This window comes from Syngnathus floridae, chromosome 12 (genome assembly GCF_059516105.1).
Source record: "Syngnathus floridae isolate MCC-2025c chromosome 12, RoL_Sflo_1.0, whole genome shotgun sequence".
In the NCBI taxonomy this organism is placed as follows: Eukaryota; Metazoa; Chordata; class Actinopteri; order Syngnathiformes; family Syngnathidae; genus Syngnathus; species Syngnathus floridae.
In genome coordinates this window covers 7,419,825-7,439,314 of record NC_142424.1, presented here as the reverse complement: position 1 = coordinate 7,439,314, position 19,490 = coordinate 7,419,825, and the positions used below count along the sequence as shown (strand labels likewise).

General features: G+C 40.2%; 2 protein-coding genes across 6 annotated transcripts in view; both read left to right on the top strand.

Annotated features, from left to right (window-relative positions):
* rgs3a (regulator of G protein signaling 3a) overlaps window positions 1-15,425 on the top strand; it is an 84,874-nt gene extending 69,449 nt beyond the window's left edge. For 4 of the 5 annotated variants that reach the window (XM_088391332.1, XM_088391333.1, XM_088391337.1 and 1 more), the window contains 5 exons: window positions 2,660-2,730; window positions 10,929-11,030; window positions 12,298-12,359; window positions 13,446-13,612; window positions 13,687-15,425. In XM_088391332.1, coding sequence (XP_088247458.1) covers window positions 2,660-2,730; window positions 10,929-11,030; window positions 12,298-12,359; window positions 13,446-13,612; window positions 13,687-13,887 — 603 coding nt within the window. In that variant the 3' untranslated portion in view covers window positions 13,888-15,425. Of the gene's footprint in view, window positions 1-410; window positions 1,176-2,659; window positions 2,731-10,928; window positions 11,031-12,297; window positions 12,360-13,445; window positions 13,613-13,686 lie in introns of those variants that run through there. The other variant, XM_088391336.1, reaches the window with a different exon arrangement.
* Window positions 15,426-16,163: 738 nt separating this feature from the next.
* The window catches only part of znf618 (zinc finger protein 618), a 43,785-nt gene continuing 40,458 nt past the window's right edge, over window positions 16,164-19,490 (top strand). The window contains exon 1 of the mRNA XM_088391343.1: window positions 16,164-16,268. The gene's annotated coding sequence lies outside the window, so the exon portion shown is untranslated. The remainder of the gene's footprint in view (window positions 16,269-19,490) is intronic.

Below are 19,490 nucleotides of genomic sequence, written 5' to 3'. Positions count from 1 at the left end.
AGTAAAGAAAATTTGCAATTCTTATAATGACACACGAATTTGATGCACAATTTGTCTTCGCGGGCCACATAAAATGATGCGGCGGGCCGTATCTGGCCCCCGGGCCTTGAGTTTGACACCTGTGGCTTAAACCATAAATATACCACAAACGTTTGCTTAGATTTTAGCTTTGACACAAAAGTTCTTTCAGCTACTAAATAAACAATAAGGTTTAAAATGATGACTATTTGATTTCGTATTTGCATCATTACCTATGACCCCATACTTTCGTAATAGACATTTCTGGTTGTCATCCGACAGTGATGAAAAGTAGTACTTCCCTGGTGGAGGTCAGTCAGGTAAACCTGAGATGAGCTCATCTCATGATGTAATGCGGCAACATAATAACACACATTATTGTGTGCATTTAGATATGAGAGCACGAGAATGAGGACATCACCACTAACAGAATCCTGTGTGCTTTTATCCACGTTGGATCCCGTCCAGCTGGAACATAGCGGTGCGGTGTCAAAAAAGCCTTGGGTCTTCACACGCAGGCAGTGGAACACGCGCTGACCTGACTTGACTGCAACCCCCCCCCTGTTCGGATCCCCGTTCCTTGTTTCTCTGATATCATATTCGAAGCTGTCTAGTTCATAAAGTGATTTAGCTATTTCTTATCTTGGGGGACGCACATGAAATGCTGTAAAACTGTGTCAGGCTGAAGGATCAGAAAAACAAGTTGACGCCACAGAAATGTTACACTGATTCCAAAAGATTGTAAAATCAAACTAAAATAAAGAAAAATTAAAGCAAAACGAGCTTTAAATGCGCTTTTATTTGATATTTACTGCCAAAGTAAACAAAATGTATGTAAAAAAATCACACAAATTTAAAATTACCCTAATGCTTACATGTAATTGGAAACAACACAGATTGTGTAGCAAATAATGTCAATGCCACATATCACATGACAATGTTATAAAACCTGTAATAGATATGTGAACACAAATGGGGGAACAACACAGGTAGATAGACAATATAACAATACTCACAGGCTTATAGCTTTTTTTCTCTGTGAAGAATGACGAATATTGCTGCAGCTCACTGAGGCAACAAAAGCTCCATTTACATGGTTTGAAAGCACATTTATATTGACTGGAATGTATGTTTGAATAAATTTGTGATTAATAGGATCAATTTGATTCGCTTTATTTTAACCAATTGTTGGAAATGCATTTCAGAGTCAATTGTAGCAAACTAAAAATATGCTGTGTCAATCCTTGCCCTTATTTTTAGACGTCTCCTTCCACATCCATTCTTACACTCAACTGTGACTGGAGTCTGAAAATGTTTTTAACGCTTCAGTCAACACTCCCTCCTCCATTTGCTCCGACAGTCTGTCGTGTCCACTAGTTACAGTACTTACCGAATAAAGTCTTTACAACGTAATATTTTAAATTAATAACAGGGGGGCAAACCTTCAATGTTTTGGGCATTGGCTTCTTTGTCAGTGGTGTTTTAGAAGATGTCAATATTTGATAACAGGGGCCTTAAACAAAAACAGCACAAATGTAATCTTAACTCGTTTGGATGTTTGAAAAGTTTTTTGTCCGGCGGGGCCTTCACTGGGCTCATAGACTTAAAAGGCGGCCGTAAAAAGTTAGTAGCTTCCCTGCTAATGAAGAAAAACAGCAGTTGTCAGCATGGAGTCAAGCTACAGCCGTGAGGAATGTGTGGTCATATGTTTAGAAGGGAATCCTCCAAACCTTCCTGACACTGGCACGAGATGAGAAAATCTGCTTTGTGAACCATTCTACCACCCATAAGTCAAATTCTTTGAATTTACAATATTGTAACATATGAAACTAATGAAACGAGATGAGAAAATCTGCTTTGTGAACCATTCTACCACCCATCAGTCAAAGTCTTTGAATTTACAGTATTGTAACATAAACCGAGTTTCAGTCCTGTCGTCTTCCACTGAACTCAAGCGACTCAATATGAGCATGCAGGGGGTCCACTTCTGATATTATTATTGGGGAAAACATACAGAGGGGAGATTCCCGAAACATGGCAAGCGAGGTACACAATAATACACATGATGTTGTCCACCAGCTGTGGCCAGGGGCTCACATTCAGCTTCCTGTAATACAATGGCTCATTATGTCCGGCCCACCCCATGCTCACATACAATGGGGCAGTTTCAGACCATCAGATTAGCGGTGGGTGACCCCTTCCACACCCTGAAGCAACTTCCCTTTCCCTTCCAAACCAATCGAAATGCAGGCTCGGTGTGAAGTGTAACGTGAAACCAGGAGGGATGGCGTGGGGCTGCTGTTGGGGGGATGTTGCTTGGGTCTTGGCACAACACTTCAAACCTCAGGAGCAGGAGGGGAGGGGTGCAGCAGAATCAACAGCCCACTCTCACACACAGATCGGCCCAGTCTGGACTTGCACTGTTTGCAAACACCAGCTGCAACGCGCTGACCATACCAAGAGTAGACATTTTTCCAACTGTGGGATATTCACTCGGGGATCATATAGATGGAATGATCATTGATCTCAACAACGTGTTATTGGTCCGAGCGCACCGAGGCTGTCTTTACCGGGGCCCTCATTCTTCCTGTGCGGAGGTTCTCGGATGATGCAGTGTGTGCTCTCCTTCCTCTCCCCCCAGCTCAGCACCGGATCCTCCTGCAGCTGCGAGGTCGGCCCCGACGGCACCAAGAAGAAAAAGTCCAAGAACCTGTAAGTAATCCTGTCGTTTCTTGTTGTTGCATGTATGCTTTTGATGTTCTTTTATTCAGTTTCACTTTGCAAGTATGTTATAGCTCTGACCCCCCCCACAAAAGCTGGATTTTGTCCAAGACCTTGATAAATTTGTGCAAATACCTTCATTTGTCTTTAAAGGGCAATGTCAGGATCAGCACCTTGAAATGGTTGTCAACAATTATTAATGGACACTGAGTGACATTCGTCAGATATGTGAATCTAGATACTACCAATCAACTATTTATATCTATGTATTCCTTTATTCAGATCTGTATCAGCTTCATTTCATTTCACAGTTTCTGTGCATGATCAACATGTAGTGAAACCTGTCGCTGCGATCTTGACAAAGTGACATCGCCAACTAATGGCCTGGCATGCACATAACAGTTTTTCCACTTTTATTTCCAGCTCTGTGGGATAGTATGTGTTCTCATATTAATTTCTAAAATAAACATCTCACTCAGATGGCTCCATATTGGCAAATTTGGTCATTCTTCAGATAAACGTATTTTGACTTTTGCATAAAATGAAGGAAGAGAAGCATGTTTAAGGACAAGGGTCATAAAGGTTCCTCATCATGGACTTAATTAAGTGGTAAATGATGTGTGAGGACTGTGTGTCGTCCATATGTGTGTCTCACATTTTCAACAGTCTGTGAAACTGTGTTCGTGTGCATGTGTGTGTGTGTGCGTATGTGTGTGTTGACGCCTCAGTGATTCATCAGCTGTTGAATGAGCCTTTTCACACTCCACTTCATCAAGACCAAGGCACTTTTACACTCGAGCAGGACAATAAAATCTGCTCAGAGTGGCAGCTTTGTAGCGCCATGCTCTTTCCTTCTTGTCCACAAGCTGTGTTTGCTTAGGAAGATTAAGTGATTAAGATTGCACAACTCCCACCCACACCACCGTCATCACCTTCAAGATGTGGAACTTGTTCTTTTTTGCGGGTTGTACTTAATGCATTTTGTTATTTGAATGGAACGCAGAGATGACAGCATGACTACTCTCAGGATTGGTCGCCAATCAGTCACAGGGCACATATGGAGACAGCAGAGACATTTTTAATTCATACTGTCACTGTGTGGGGACTGACCCCACCCTTTCATTCACTCAGCTCATTAAATAGCCAATTGATTTATTGTAAATAATACATTCAAATATTTTTGTAAAATAAATAATTACTGGTCAAATTATTATATGTGTTTATACGTAATTTAAAAAAAATCAATCGCTTGATACATTTGGCACCTCACTTACGATTGATCTAGCATATCCCTTGTTTTTAAAAATTAGATTTGTCCTCTAAGCACTAAAACTTGTGCTTTAAAGTCACAGCCCAATTTCTTTTGTCTCATTGAAAACAGGATTCTGGTTTTGTGAATCTGTAAACAAATTCCACGTACAAGTGGGCCGGTTTCTTCTGCTGTTTTGACATGCTTGTTAATATCATTTTGAGAATTTGTGTGTGTCACGGAGTGCAAGTGTCCCATGTTTTTAATTACATCATAAATTACGTCTCATACTCGGACAGTGGTTTGCTTGTCTCCATCAGCCATTTTCTACAAAGCCAGGCTTGACGTACGCAATAAAAATTTGAGTACAAGCACTATATGTTGCGGCTATAAATAAACATATCTTATAAACTCAAAGCCTAGAGGAAATGAAATTCTCAAGATGTCCGCAGTATGCAACGTGTTCAGAAATAGAAGCAGGAAGTGGATGGGTACTGAGGCACGTGTCTTTTTCATCTACGTCTTTGAGATGCCAATTACATGTGACGCTACATTACATAGTGATGGTGATAATAACCTAGACTCTCCGTGGGGAGCTGTCATCCATTAGTTCCAACGTAAAGCCTTCTATTCTGAAGGACTTTGATCTTTCCTTAATCCAGAGTATTTTAAGATAAAGGAGAAAGATACAGTTGGTTTCTTGATGGTTGTCTTTGTTGTCCTCCTTGTGTTCCTATTTAACAGCCTTTGCTGATCTATCACGTGCCTCGCATTTGCTAATGAAGAGATACGCAGCATTGATCTTGATAATGTCATCATCGCCGGTAACAGAGAAGTACATGAAGCACATTTTGTTTGTCTGTACAATTTGAACTCAAAATGTTAGTCGACTAATTTGTAGTAACCACCTCCCAGAACGCCTGCAAAATTCAACCAGACAATTTATTCATTTAAATATTTGATTTATTTCAGCATGTACATCATCACCATTCATGACAACTTTATTTTATGTACTGTTTTTATCTGCTAAAAATGGAATTGGACCATACCTGTCTTCCGTTTTCTATGCTGCTTAGACTTATTCGAATCTTGAGCTGAAGTCTACCCCAGCTGACTTTAAACAAGAGACATATTCCAAGTCCACTCCATTTTTCCTTGCTGCTGTTCAAAGTTTGCAAAAGCCTGATTATTGGATGCCTCATAAGATTGTTCCGTGTGATTATCCTGTGGTATTGATTGTGCTTTGATGATTTCTTTTCCTCCCAAACCTCTTGGAAGACAATTTAATGTTAAACCTGTTCAATAATTTAACTTGCAAATCCTTATGTATGGTCAACAGTATTAGGTGAAGCAACAGACGGGGTAATCGTGACGTGAAACGGAATTTCCCTAAAAATGCTCAGCACCTGTGCTTCCCTTCCCCAAAATTGAATGGAAAGAGGCTGTTTGGTTTTGTTTTCATTATTCATATTGTAATTTGAGACGATTCTTTTATAGGAATATGGTAATGTTTGTAAAGGCCCGTCTGACCAACTTCCTCTGCCTCATTTCCTGTACTTATTCCCCTCATTGTTTTCTTAAACCGTTTCATTTTTGGGGGCATCGGAGTGCAGCTGTTTTCCTGAAACCATCCCCAGTATGTCTGCCAAAACCTAACCCCAGACCACTCTCCCCCTTCTTTTGTGTTGACTCAGGCCAGGTGTTGTTCTCCCTTAAGCAAAGCGAACCAAACACGCTCCATTTTCTCACAACTAACAACAAAGTATGAGAATAAACTGAACGTTTGTAGGAGTTGCCAAAGAAACGAGATTGAAAAGTGTATTTAATCTTGATCCTTAGGGTAGTTTGAAAAAGACACATCATAGACGTTATTATAATAATCTGTTCATATTAATCTGTTCAGTAATAATCAAGAGAACGTGATGATCAAATCTCCCATCAGGCATCTTTCAAGTAAATCACTTTTAAGTGGAAAGCAATGTGCATCCTTGTTTAGCACTTGCTGAAGAGACTTTGAAAGTCGCAGTGATTAGTTTACCCCCCAAAATACATTGTCAGTATATGTTATACATACAGTCTTAGTGGAAGGAATCTATCCACTCTAAACACACAGAGGTCAATGGGTGGTGTTAGGCTCCGCCTCTTTCTGACTTCAGGCGCTATAAAGACTCCCACCGGCGCCTTCAGGGGGTGAGAGGAATGTGATTGCAAAATAAACCTGCACCCTTAAGACTTACATGCTGTCAAGCCAAACAAATCTGAGCCATGTTTCACACGATTGACCGATTTCTCTGAGAAGTACCTGGAAAGGTAAGAATAAGGATGTTTGTGTGCATTTTTTAGCATCCTGCAGGAATTTGAAGATTGACAAGAAGCTATGTGACCTCACCGTGGATCTCATTTGACCGTCTCAGCAAGGGAGAGGTAGAATTCCCCAGTGAGGCCTTCCCAGCTATTTTATATAGGAAGCCACTTTGACTTCTAACTAGAGACCTTTTTTTTTTTATTAATATCATCATAGCAACCTGGATTTTAAGAATAGAACATGCACATGGTCTGAGTGAGTATGTGTGTGTTGAGGAGACTCAGAAAATAGAGCTTGTCCTTTTGGGTGTCAATCGAGGGAAAGTCGCGCAGCACGTGGCTGCGTTGGGATATTTTGGGATACAATTAAGGACAATTCCCCTTTTCACCGTTCTTCTAGGAATATTGCAGTGACCTTCTTTCTGCCGTGATTAGATTTCCATGCCTCCATTACATTCTCCGCTGTGCCCCTTGGCTACTTTTGGCAGGAGTCTGCAAAGAAAAGGACAAACAACGATCATTAAAGTGTCACTGACCCACCACACTGGCCCAAACATGATTTGAGTACGGTGTCGCGTTTGCCTTCTGTAAATAAAGACTATGTTTACATGACAACGACCTAGTAATAACTGGAAAGTTTTGGCTTTGGCGTTTTCGGAAAGTGTTTTGCTAGATGCTGCAATACACATTTCAGGCCAGTAGTTGGTGCTGTGCAAGGCGGCCAACATTGCTTGTTCATGATGGAGTATTGCCAAAAATTACCGGTTTGATGTAGTATTCTTTGGAATGTACAATCCATCAAAACATACAAGAAGCGATAAACTTAGCTCACGTTCCGGTGGAAATAGTTACTTAATAGTTAGTTTAGTGCCCAAGGTTGCACCTGCGCATTAGACATCTTCATATCCCTTGAAATGAAGTAAAGAGATTTTCAAATCCTTCAATTTAAATTTAGTTGCTAACTGGACTTAAATAATTGGCCAACAAACTATAATAGTCTTCATAGCGAGACCCCCAGTGCATCCCTACAGTCTCTGATTGCTTAGTTTAAGTCATGATAAGTGAGGAAATACTAATTAAAAATCAAAGTCAAATGACATTAGAAGCATAAGATGGGGCCAGAGAGGAATGATTTGCCAAGAGATCATTTAAATACTATTCTACGGTCATGTCATAGAATTGAAAGAATTGAGGCTCAGTGGTTGAGTGGTTGTCTTCCAACCATAACGTAGATTCGATCCTCGACCCTGCCAACCTTGAGCAAGTTGCTGAACCTTAATTTGCTCACAGTGGACCTGGTAGTGCCTTGCATGGCCGCAGCTTCTCATTGGTGTATGAATGTGTGGGTGAATGTGAGGCGTAAAGTCCTTTGGACCCCATACGGCGGACATGAAGAGCTAAATACGTGCAGTTCATTTACCATTTATTGTTTTGATCAGTGCTTCAATGTGAGCTCAGTTTGCATGACTTTTTAAGATTTTTCTTCTCATCTCTTAACGGTCCTTTTGGAATCAGTATAGCCAAAACATATGAGGTAAAAAAACAAAACATACTTAATCTTGTTTCTTACCTCGTGAGATCTTGAGGTCATGAGAAATCCAAAGATTTTCTTGCAAGCTAATTTTAAGTGATGTGTATAAGTTACTATAAAAACATAAGAAAAATGTCAGGCCATCATTGTTGTAGTAAATGCCTTAACTAACCACATCCATTGTTTCTTAGCATTTATACAGATATGTGGTTTTGTAAAAAATTCCGCTTTGAAATGTGCTGTTGTCATATAAACAAATAGGCAAAAGGATGGAAAGTTTTAAGGTTTTAGTTCAAGTCAGTGTCACGTAAACAAAAGCACTGCGACATTTGTCATTGAAGACCTACTGCATCATCGACAGCATGCTCTCTCCCAGAGAGTGCAGCCTACTTTTCACGCTGCCATTAGCGCAACGAATGTGAGTCAAGCAAGTAGGGAATACAGCGGACCCCAGCCATCAGATAATTGTGGAAGCCCGCTCAGACCCTAAACCCGGCGGTCCAGTGTCACGACATGAATGGACGTTTGGAAAATACGATCAGGGAGGCCGGCGGGGGTTGAAATGTCAGGATGTGCTAATGTGATCATCGCAAACAGGTCATGTTCCAGCTGTAAAGCAGATTAAGCTAATTGCAGGGGTGTTGTTTGAAATCAGACGACAATGCGGCTATTTTAGGAAACTCAGCCGGAAAGATGACGAAAAACTCAAACGCTTTAATGCAATGGCGTCCTGATAAAATGAGAACTTAGGGAACGGCCATTAGTGTATTGAGAGTAGACAAGCGCTCAATAGCTGTGTTGATTTGAGTTTTAATTATCACATGCGTCATTGCTTGTTCCAGTCTTTGTAATACAGGAATGATTGCAAGTATGCCCTGAAAAGTTTCTTTAGCTCCAGAACTTTTTTTCTCATCACTGTATTTCAACAGAACTATTAGGAAAATGTTAATTTGACAAATCTATTCAGTTTAAAATAGGTTTTATATCATTGACACCTTTTTAGTTTAGCCCTGCAAAAATTGTAATTCTTAGAGTTGAATTAATCATCCCATCGAGTGGAGATTCAGACTTTTGTGGCATCCAGAACAATCCAAGAACATCACAAGGTCAAACACATGATCATAGTTATACTTAACTCAATCCCTTCTCTAACACACACACACACATACAAATCCGACTGAGGTACATATCTGTTTAACAATTTTAGACCATGCCCCTTTGGTATTGAAAGCAGTCATCGCCATTCCAGAGGCTAGCATTGACTAGCCACACTTATAATTATCTGAATTCCCAAAGACGCCACAACTGTGTGAACTCGTCCATCAAATAGCAATATTGGATTCGGTATAAAAAGGGGTAGTCAATAAAAAATGCAGACTTTACTGCTAGGCCTGTGAGGCGCCGATTTGCCCGAGATAGTGATGGGGAATTAAAATCAAATTGTGCAATATCTGTTGACAGCCACATGATGGCAGAACAAAAGCATGCTCGCTTCGCACAAAAATCATGACATCATCCTCACATCCTTACTACCTTTAAGCAGCTTCTCCTAATAATCCATCCATCAATTTTCTGAACCGCCTGTTCTCACCAGCGACGAAATCCACTTTAGTTGGGTCAGAACAATATTTTCAAGGCAAGATGGAGTGAGAGAGAATTTCAGCATACCCCCCACCCCCCAAAATAGACCTGCTCGTGTATTATGAGTTTGTTTAACAGCAAGAGGTTTTATTATCGGGGTTTATGCCTCAGGCTGACGACAAGTGTGAATTGTTCACATCAGAGTGCCCCGTTGTTTCCACAAGAGAGAAAAAGCCCAAGCCTGCATTTCACATCTGCTTTAAGGCTGATTCATGCAGCACCATGAGAGTCTTTTTAATCAGACGATGAGTCATCGCAGTGCGCTCGTGTGTGCCACTGCATCGACATTGGGGTATTTCTTTGGATTAGGAGGAATACAGTAGGAGAGGGAATTGATTGTGAATTGTTTTCCCGGGAAGGTTGAAGCTTCAGTTGTTTTTGCCTCAGAATTAAATCGAAAGTTATGGCACACCCAGTTTCTGCCATATTGATGTTTTCATTTAATTATTTTATATTTATGGCCAAGATTAGAATTTGCTTAAAACGATTTCATATTTTTTAAGATTTGTATGTCTACATCTCTCTATGAACATTGATTGTTTTGTTGATGTCTGTTTGTGAAATCTTAAAAAACTGCATGGATGTGAATTTCTGAATTCCAAACAGTTTTGTGAGAATCTGGTTCTTTAATTTTGTCTCCCATCCCCACCCCTCTTACCCCTTGGGGGATTAATCGGGGTTCAGGTCGGTCGCTGGTAGAAGGACAGTTGGCGTCCACGTCGCGCCATTAGCAGGCCTGCCAACTCACAGTGGAAATCAAAAGCAGGGACTCAGGAAATGGGTGTTGAGTGAGGTTACATCCCAATTACAGCGCATGTGCTTCAGGTCGGGAAAAGCCAGGACATGCACCGTGGGATTAGGAGAATGTGCACATTTCCGGCGGCGGCCTCTGGGAGAATTATACCTTGTGATGAGCCCGGCTCTCTCTCTCTCTCGCTCTCTCTGTATATGCGTAAAAGAGTAGGGAAAAGTTGAAGCAGTCATGGTGGGCAGTCAGGAGAATTTGTGAGTTGCATCGGATGAATTTGGGGGGTCGCCGAGGCTTTGGCCCTGTAGGTCAGCTCCCTTTCAGCATCCCCTCTGGGCACACAGAAGAATGGCGTGATCAAACCAGAGGAGTGAGGATTGAGTCTCCCTCCTCCTCCTCCGTCACTTTGGCTCAGTCCCTGCCGAGGAACCTGTCAGGGGCACATCTACAGGAGAGAAGGTTTTTTTGTTAGATATATGACTGACATGAGAAACTAACAGCAAGTGACAACACGCCTTTTCGGAATATCCTGTCTTATCATTCCTGCGCAACTGCCTGAAGACTTAATATGTACGCCTGTCTTTATTTCCTTCATCTTTTCTTGCTCTACGTAGCTTATATTTTGCATGGACTGGAATTACGACGCTGGACACTGGATTGGTACTCAGACTCATGTTTTGGGGACTCTTCTGATTCTTTTTCTCTTCTCCAAACAGGGCCAAAGACATGAAGAACCGCTTGGCTTTCCTGCGGCGGAGGAACGAATCTCCGGGAAGCAACCCAGCCGGAAAGTTGGACAAAACCATGAAGTCAGTCAAGTAAGTGGCCACTTCCTGACCATGTGTGGGCGTGTGAGCCACCTTTCCGGGTCTAGAATTGACTCTCAATGACTTGACGGCCGTCTCGGAAAGGCAAATGTGTGTGGAGCTGAGTGGGAGGCACTTCCTGCTTTGTGCCATTATTTGGCATTATTTAATATAACTCATTGTTACACACATGATACAAAATTTGACTTAAGTATTCACATAATTCTGCTTCTTCTGTAAGGACTTTTGGGACAGAGTTGAGGTTAGGGTGGTGGTTCACGTTCAATTGCCAACTTGCAATCCTCTCGTGAGATGATTAAGATTCCATTGACTGTATTTATAGCGTGTATGGAGTAAACAGACTACAATAATCGAATCTAGGACCCTCTCGGTCACAGTCTTAATAACCTGACTGTAACTGACAATAAAATGAATGTACAAATTAGGTAAATTAAATTAAAAAAGACAAAAGAAAACATTATGAAATATGTTAATGTTAATTTCAATTTTAAAAAGTAATTTAATAGCTTTGCGCCTTATTCCAAATTTTGACTCACTTTGTGTTGTTGCTTATTAGGCACATTCATTTACTTAATCTTGATCTGTCAATCTAACAGGGTCATTTTCCAAAATCATAACATTCATTTTCTTGAATAATGACACATTATCATCAATCGACTGTTGAAAAGTCTCAAACCAGGTACATTTGGATTGTTTGCATATCTGTTGTAAATGTTCCAAAATTTCAGTCAATTTTATAAAGCCATTAATTTAGCAGGAACATTTAAGTTAAAGCAATATGTTGCCAACACAAATAGAAATTTTTTTCATCATTACAGAGACAGATTGTCTGTTGAAAGATAAACTGCAGTACTGTACATGCGTCCTTATGCAGTGAAGAGAGCATGAAAGGCAGTGTCCCTGTAGTGGAGGTTGCAGACAGATTCTCTCGAGGGAGGAGACCGCTTTACCAAAACATTGCCCCATTGGCTATTGGAAGCCCCTCCTATCCCGCCTCCCCGACTTCCATTCATCGGGATTATAAAAGCCTCCCCTTGGCGGAGTCAAACTGACAGACTCATGGTTCTCGTTGCTCTCACTACTCACAATCCAGAAACCAGCAAGTGAGAGCATTAAGACACGGACTCAAGTTACTGGGAAGGGAGGAAGCAGCTTTTTGGCTCAATCGTGTGGCACAGAGTTTCTGGCGAATGGGTCACACCATGAGGAATCTGGCAGAGATGGGGTTACTCAAGAACCGCTCTGCTTTTATCTGCAGGCCCACCCCGGAGGATGCACTCAAGTGGGGGGACTCGCTTGACAAGCTGCTGGCACACAAATGTGAGTGACTTTAATTCATTTCTCTTGAACTCTTCATGCATGTGGTTGGGTACAGTGAGAGGACAAAGAGGGCACTCTTTGGGGCAAATTTGAAGCATGCATCATCAACACAAACACATGAAACATAGTCTTTGGCCAGCAAGTTAATCCCGGTTGCACCGCAGAGAAACCCGAGATGACTCTTAGAAGTATTCCCCGACCACCACCTCTTTCAGTATTCATCAAGGCAGAGTAGCTGACGTAAATCCATCGCTACATCTGTTCCTCATTCCGCATGTAAATTCCTGTCTTCCGCGGAGTGAGGTAAGACCCCGGCCTGCCTTGGATCGTGCTTATCAAGACCACTGCTTGAGCCATGGGAACGGAAAGGTGCAGGCGGGGAGGTGTGGGCAGATTCGGCTTCCTGCCATTCTCTCTCGGAGATGCGGTCTTCCTCAAATCATTAACTCGGCGCTGAAAAGTCCACCAGCTGTATAGGCTGCAGTCTCGTTGGTGTAGAACACCCCTGTCTTTGTACGAGGTAGTTGCCGGGGACAAGGTCAATGAAAACCTGTTTTTGTCGAAGAGGGGGTTAGTGCAAATACTCAAGAATCAGGCCCAATGTTCCCGTGTTGAAGACTTTCCAGCTTTGAGGTTCTTACTTTAGATGTTTTATTTAATAAAATATCCAAAATCAAGAATGACTAGTGCCAATTTTCAAGACCCAGTAAAAGGTGTGCAGCTTTTAACTTTCGGGATTCCGTCGACAAAAACAAATTACAACAATTTTAGTGCCTCACCTTTTGAGGGTAGAAAATGTGTCACTATTTCCTAAGAACGTGGAATTCTGTGCAGGTTTTGAGGTTTCACTTTGAGTGCAGATAATAATACCATTCAAAGATTAGGGCTGTAGTTTGGAAGATTGCTTTCTTTGTTTCCTTCGAGGTGTCATTATTCCAACCACATGACTCAAACCAGTAGATCTATTTTTGGGCTCTTCAAGTCCAAGGAGCCGTTGTCATGGCATCCAAGTCAACCCTCCATTTGTTTATCTTCCACCTCATCATAATCGTTGCTCTTTCCCTTTCTCTCACTGCTCTCCTTCAGATGGTCTGGCAGCTTTCAGAGCGTTCTTACGTACTGAGTTCAGCGAGGAAAATCTGGAATTTTGGCTGGCGTGTGAGGAGTACAAGAAGATTAAGTCGCAGTCCAAGATGGCTTCCAAAGCAAAGAAGATCTTTGCAGAATACATCGCTATCCAGTCTTGTAAAGAGGTGAGGATTGAAGCAAGTATCCACTTTGATTTTCGATTTTTCTTTCTATTAACGTCCCGTTTCTTCTGATTTAGGTGAACTTGGACTCGTACACGCGGGATCACACGAAGGACAACTTGCAAAATGTGACACGCTCCTGCTTTGAGCTGGCGCAAAGGCGGATATACGGGCTGATGGAGAAAGACTCATACCCCCGTTTTCTGCGTTCAGAACTCTACTTGGACTTGATCAACCAAAAAAAGGCCAGCTCCACTTCGACGTCCTCTTCGTCATAAGAGGAAAACGATTCTCCCCAGAGGAGAGCGTGATTGGGATGCCAAGTTTCTTTTGTCATGCCTTTTTTTTTAATGTTTTGTCTATCATCCTGTTTGCTATCATGTCTTGTTTGTTTTGGGGTGGTTGCAGGAATGCTAACGGCACTGCAAAAGAATGTAGTTTACTCATCAAATGGATGGACTGTTTGCTAAAAACATGAAAAAAAAACTAATCGAGGGCAGAAGCTCAGTGCTTGTCAGATCACTGTCTTTTTAAGAAAGAAGAATTTAGGGTGGAGTTTTTGAAAAACAACAACAACCTGCAGACACGAAGACAGTCCGGTACTGTTTGTCACTTTTTATTTCTTGTATTGTAGTCCTTTTGTTTTTTTCAACAACGTCCATGGTGAAACCACTTGCGAACTGTTGGTACGACAAAATCGCCCCTTCTTCGTTTCCGCAACATCTTGAAGAGAATTGAAGCTCTGTTTTTGGATCATCTACGACCCGTCTGAATGACTGTGAGAAATATGGACAAAGAATGCACATGGGTGGACTTATTTAAGACTTGAAAAGTCGTATTGACAGCAAGAACAAAAGGACCGAGAGGAGAAGCTCAATGCCATTTCCCTTCAACACATAATCGTAGCTGATAAACAAAGAAGCATCTCTCAGGATATGGTTTCAATTTCTCTGACTGATGTTTTTGTTTCCAGGCTTTTCAACTTGCACTCCTCCCATACTTATACTGAGCAATACACAACAAAATAACTTGGAAAATGTTCACTTTGCCTATTTATTTAGAGTCAAAAGGTAACCGGCTGGACACCTACAAAAGCACTCGGCTCAAAGCTTTCCTCTTATCCATCAAACAGGTCCAATGCTGTCCTGAATTTAAGTGCAATATTTTTATTTTTCATGTTTTATTATTGTTATTATTATTATTGTTGTTATTATTATGACTTTGTTCTTTTATTTTGGTGGGGGGGGGACAAGTGGCTTTAGCTCTCGATTAACCTTATATGTTAGGAGAGGAAAATTAGAGCGCTAAGTTTTACTTAACAGTGAAAACTCTCTACAAACCTATAAGTTGTTTCATGAATTTAAAGCAAGTTATGATTTTAACTGTGTGTTTGCCCCCCGGCAGCGGGCCGCCGGGAACTTTATGGTTGTACATATAATTCTTGAAAAAAACTATGTGATAAAAGAAGCAAAAAAATGACATAGACAGGAGGTTGCCACTGGCTGTGAAGGTGGGATTCAGCTGTATTTATGTAAATAAATATAAGAGACTCAAACTATAAGATGACATTTAATGTTGACGAATAACAAAATAGATGACGAGAAGAACGGGGCACAATGGCAGCCCTTTTTTCCACTCTCTCTCTATTCCAGTCGAATAACGAATAACACTGCTTGTAAGAAGTTTTCTGAATGCATTTGATCATTTTCACACTTTACAAGTCAAAATGCATCTTCTGTGATATCAAGTGAAAACAGTAGATTGCATCTGGTGTCAATGCTAATGATAAAATAAAACGATCAGCTGAACAAGTCAACATGTGTTGTCCTTGCACTACTTTTTTTTTATTTGTTTTTACAATAATGTCTGCTAACATCACAAACAACAAGATGGGTCAAACATTGGAGCAATGACATGAGTTTGCAGACACTATAAAAAACGGTGAGTGAAATTTACTTGGAAAAAAAATTCTAAGCAACTTTTACAAGGAGAGATTTTGCCTAACTGTTACTATAGTTCATTAAAAAACAAAGAGACACACAAATGATGAGGATTGAACCCTTAACATCAGCCGTTTCTTAACCCGGAGGTCATGCAATTGCCCTCTATTCCTTCATTCGCATTAGTTTTTTAATAAACTCCCAAGCTCTCAATTTTCTGAACAGAAAAACTTTACTAGTTATTTTTAAGTAAATTTGGCTCATCATTTTTTTACAGTGAGTGACTGCAGATTTCTCACGATTTTTTCTACACGACAGTAGTTTCCAATGGAAGCTTGTGGTCTCCCTGACCATCAAAATAGTGTATATCATTTTATAATAACAATTATTTCCCAGCCACTATTGTGGCATCAAGAAAGACATTCATTGTGAAAACTGTGCCAAACAAGATACTATTCAAAAGGATGAATATGAAAACCAACAACTGAGTAAAACACACAATTATTATACAGATATATCTAACATTATGATTGATATTTAATTACTGCCACTACAACAATACAAGACAACCCCTAATAAAAATCCTTCTCGGCATGCTGGGAAATAATTAATATGCTTCTCGGCATGCTGGGAAATTGACTTCCCCTTCCTGGTACTACAACACCAAATATGGAAGGAATGGCAATCCTTCAATTTGGATATTCTTGTGGGATCCTCAGGTGAGTTTTGTTGTTTAAATCACACCATAAAGTTACCAGCTACCTGCCAGGAGGAAGTTGGAACTAAGAAACAATTAGGCTCTGGCAATAATACTGTGAGCCAACTTTGTGAATTATAATTAGCAGGCTCTTTGACTATATGGCTACTTGACATGATTGTTTGCTTCTAACAGTCATCAATCTAAAAAAAGGATTGATCAAGTGAGAAATGTTATTTATATACTGGGCTGCTGTTTTGTGTTCCTCACCATTGCTCTTTGTTACATTTAAAATTGGGAATTTGCCTATGTGATGTCCAGAAGATGTGTAGATTAAGATAACATGCTAACCTGGTCAGGCTTTAAAATACAATAAAATTATTTACTGAATACAATAAAAAATATAAAAAAAATAACTGATGACTGTTTTACAGAGAAAATGAATACATTTTGGTTTGTTTTTTCCTGTTATGATTTTTTAATTATGATTTTTGAAATTCTTATGAGACAAATAAAAATTAAATTAGAAATGTGACCCTAAACTATGAAAATCTAACTAGATCTTCATTTGCATTTTCAATCAACTTTTAAGTTTAAAATGAGTCGAACCAACCAATTTGTCAGATTAATAAAATAGTTTGAAAAAAATCAGAATTATAAACGTTGTGATATGATCCACATCGAATTGAATTTTATTCACGAAATAGAAAAGTTAAACATGAAAATTCCCTTATTTGACTTGGGATAATTAATTATGCGGGCGCCAGGGTTTCTGTATGTCTTCCTTACTGTTTTTGTACGATTTGGGCGATTGGTCGAGACACAAGAAGGCTTGGGGTGTTGTCAGGGTGGGATTAGCGGAAACAGTTGGAGCTGTGTGCTGCCATTGCACGTGTTTGTGTGTGTTTGTCTTAAAATGAGGGGGTTGATCAGTCTGAAGTGGCGGTGCTGCTCTTAATCTCCTTTAGCAGCTGCCATCTGTTTTGACACAGTTTCTTTTTGGCTCGTGTTCTTTCACCCTCTCTCCATTATTTTATTTTTCTTTAAATTGTCACGCTTATGAGTGAGGGAAGTTCCTGTGTCAAGATTCTCTTCCAGAATCCCCTTTGTCCACATTTCCTTCCTGCTGTTGTCTGTGCAAACACTAGCGCCGTATCTGCCAGTGTTTTGGAAATTCAGCTGTCATGAGTTCTTCCTTTTTCTCTTCGTCTTTTACCCAAATATGGCCGCATTGGGGTTCCTCTGCTGTTTCCTATCTTATAACGGTTATTGGTCTATGCCATGACTTTGACTTTTAGTATCTTTATTTGCAGCTTTTCAATGTTGCGTAATATTTTATTGTGTTTACACTGCGAGGAAATCCTCCTTTTTGTGTGTGTGTTCCTGCTGCTTTGTATTCGCAACAACCTTGACAGGAACGTCGCAGTAAAGACACTCAAAGAGGTGATGTTTTTTTTTTATTATTATTAAAAGATTCAGAACTTGCGTAATATGTCACACAAGAGAGTAAGAGAGAGAGAGAAAGAAATCGAGGCCAAACAATACAAACGCACTGGTGACAGAATAGAGCAGCAATGAAATTCTCAATATGTTCAGCCCTCATTAGCAGGAGAAAAAGTTTGATAGCACAGCATTAGTTATCTGGAAAGGATACATGTTTCCAATTAGGCCGAAGTCGAACTCCATACCTCTGAACTATGAGGCGGACGTGTTAGCCAGTGCACCACCGTGCTGCCCAGCTAATCTTTTACTAAGGCAATAAAATTATACGTCTAAGATGCTTTTTTTCAAAATTGAAGGCGAGCCATCTCACCCTACTGCAGCATCATGCATGAAAGGCACCTGAGACTCATTCCTGTGAGACTATGCATTCATATTAAATATGATATGTAGCCTACAGATTTTATTATTTAAAATTGTCTGGTTGCATTTTGGGGGTGATTGTGTTTTTTGTTTTGAGTCATTTTTCTGAAGAAGAATAAAATAAACAATCCTATCTCTTCTTTGCCAAGTATTTCAGAAGAATATAAATATGTAATTTAAAATGAAAAGATTACGCACCCTTCCCAAATCATTTGAGTGTGCAAAATTTCTAAGCAACATATGTCTCTTGAGAATTCGTAAATCTCAATTTCAATGAGGCTGTACCTCAGATAACATTGATTAATTTTTCTCGCCTCTCTTGTAAAGGCATCCATTTGTCAAGTCGTGGATGAAATGCTGCCAGATTTCCTCAGTCAGGCACACTGGAGAAAAATTCATCCCAGCTTGACTGAGCTGAGGGGGCCGTAACAACACTGGCCTCAGATTTATTGTGGAATATTTTCAACTTGGCACACTCGTCTTGGAAAGCAGCGCTAACATTTGTCCGCTAGTTTCCATTGCTGGCGCGGAGCTCTGTAAGGAAGTCGGCATGCGTCAAGGGAGCTTTTGACTTTGACATGGCTCTGGGTCGTAAGAGCCGAGATAAAAACATGTTGCGTTTTGACATTCAACCCAGAGACATAGAAATGGCCCACAAGAGGATTTTGGCCTGTTTTTACAATCACACAATCTATTTTTAGCACAGACATCGAAAGGGAGAAGAGGTAGAAGCCAGACTCGGTTTTCCTTCCAACCAAAAGCTTAAAATGATGAATGTCGTAGGTACTGAGCTTCAATAATGCACTTTGCAAATAGGATTGCAATCAACTGACTTCATCAGATTGTTTTTGTAGACCTAAATATCCTAAAGAAAATATTTTGGTGACTAAGCCTGTGGTTAAATTTGCTGCTTTTGTACCCTTACAATGACTTGTTGTTTTTGAGTATGACAGCTAAATCCTTTGCGAAGAAAACTATATTCCATCAGAAGTACTATAGTAGTGAAAACTGTAAAGGTTGTTTCTCTTTAAGTACAAAGTTGAAAAAAAATTCTATTTTGCTCACCCCAAAAATGCCTACCCAAGTTGTAAAGATTCAGTATAGTGTCGTACCCCATATTTGATACGTCACAGTCAAGAAAGAGGAAATTAATCTGACCAGGACTATCACGTTCAACACTTTTTATTCCTTTCCCCAAAAAATCTGCTACCAGGTTATCACTCAAACTTTAAGTGCTTTATTTTTATTCCTTGATCTCTCATTTCTTTTTGGTCTTAGAATTACACTACGGAGCCAGTTCTGATTTTTCTAAAAAAAAGGGAGAATAATTTAAAAATAAACATTCCAGCTAAACAATTCCATATCTTTGATATACATGATA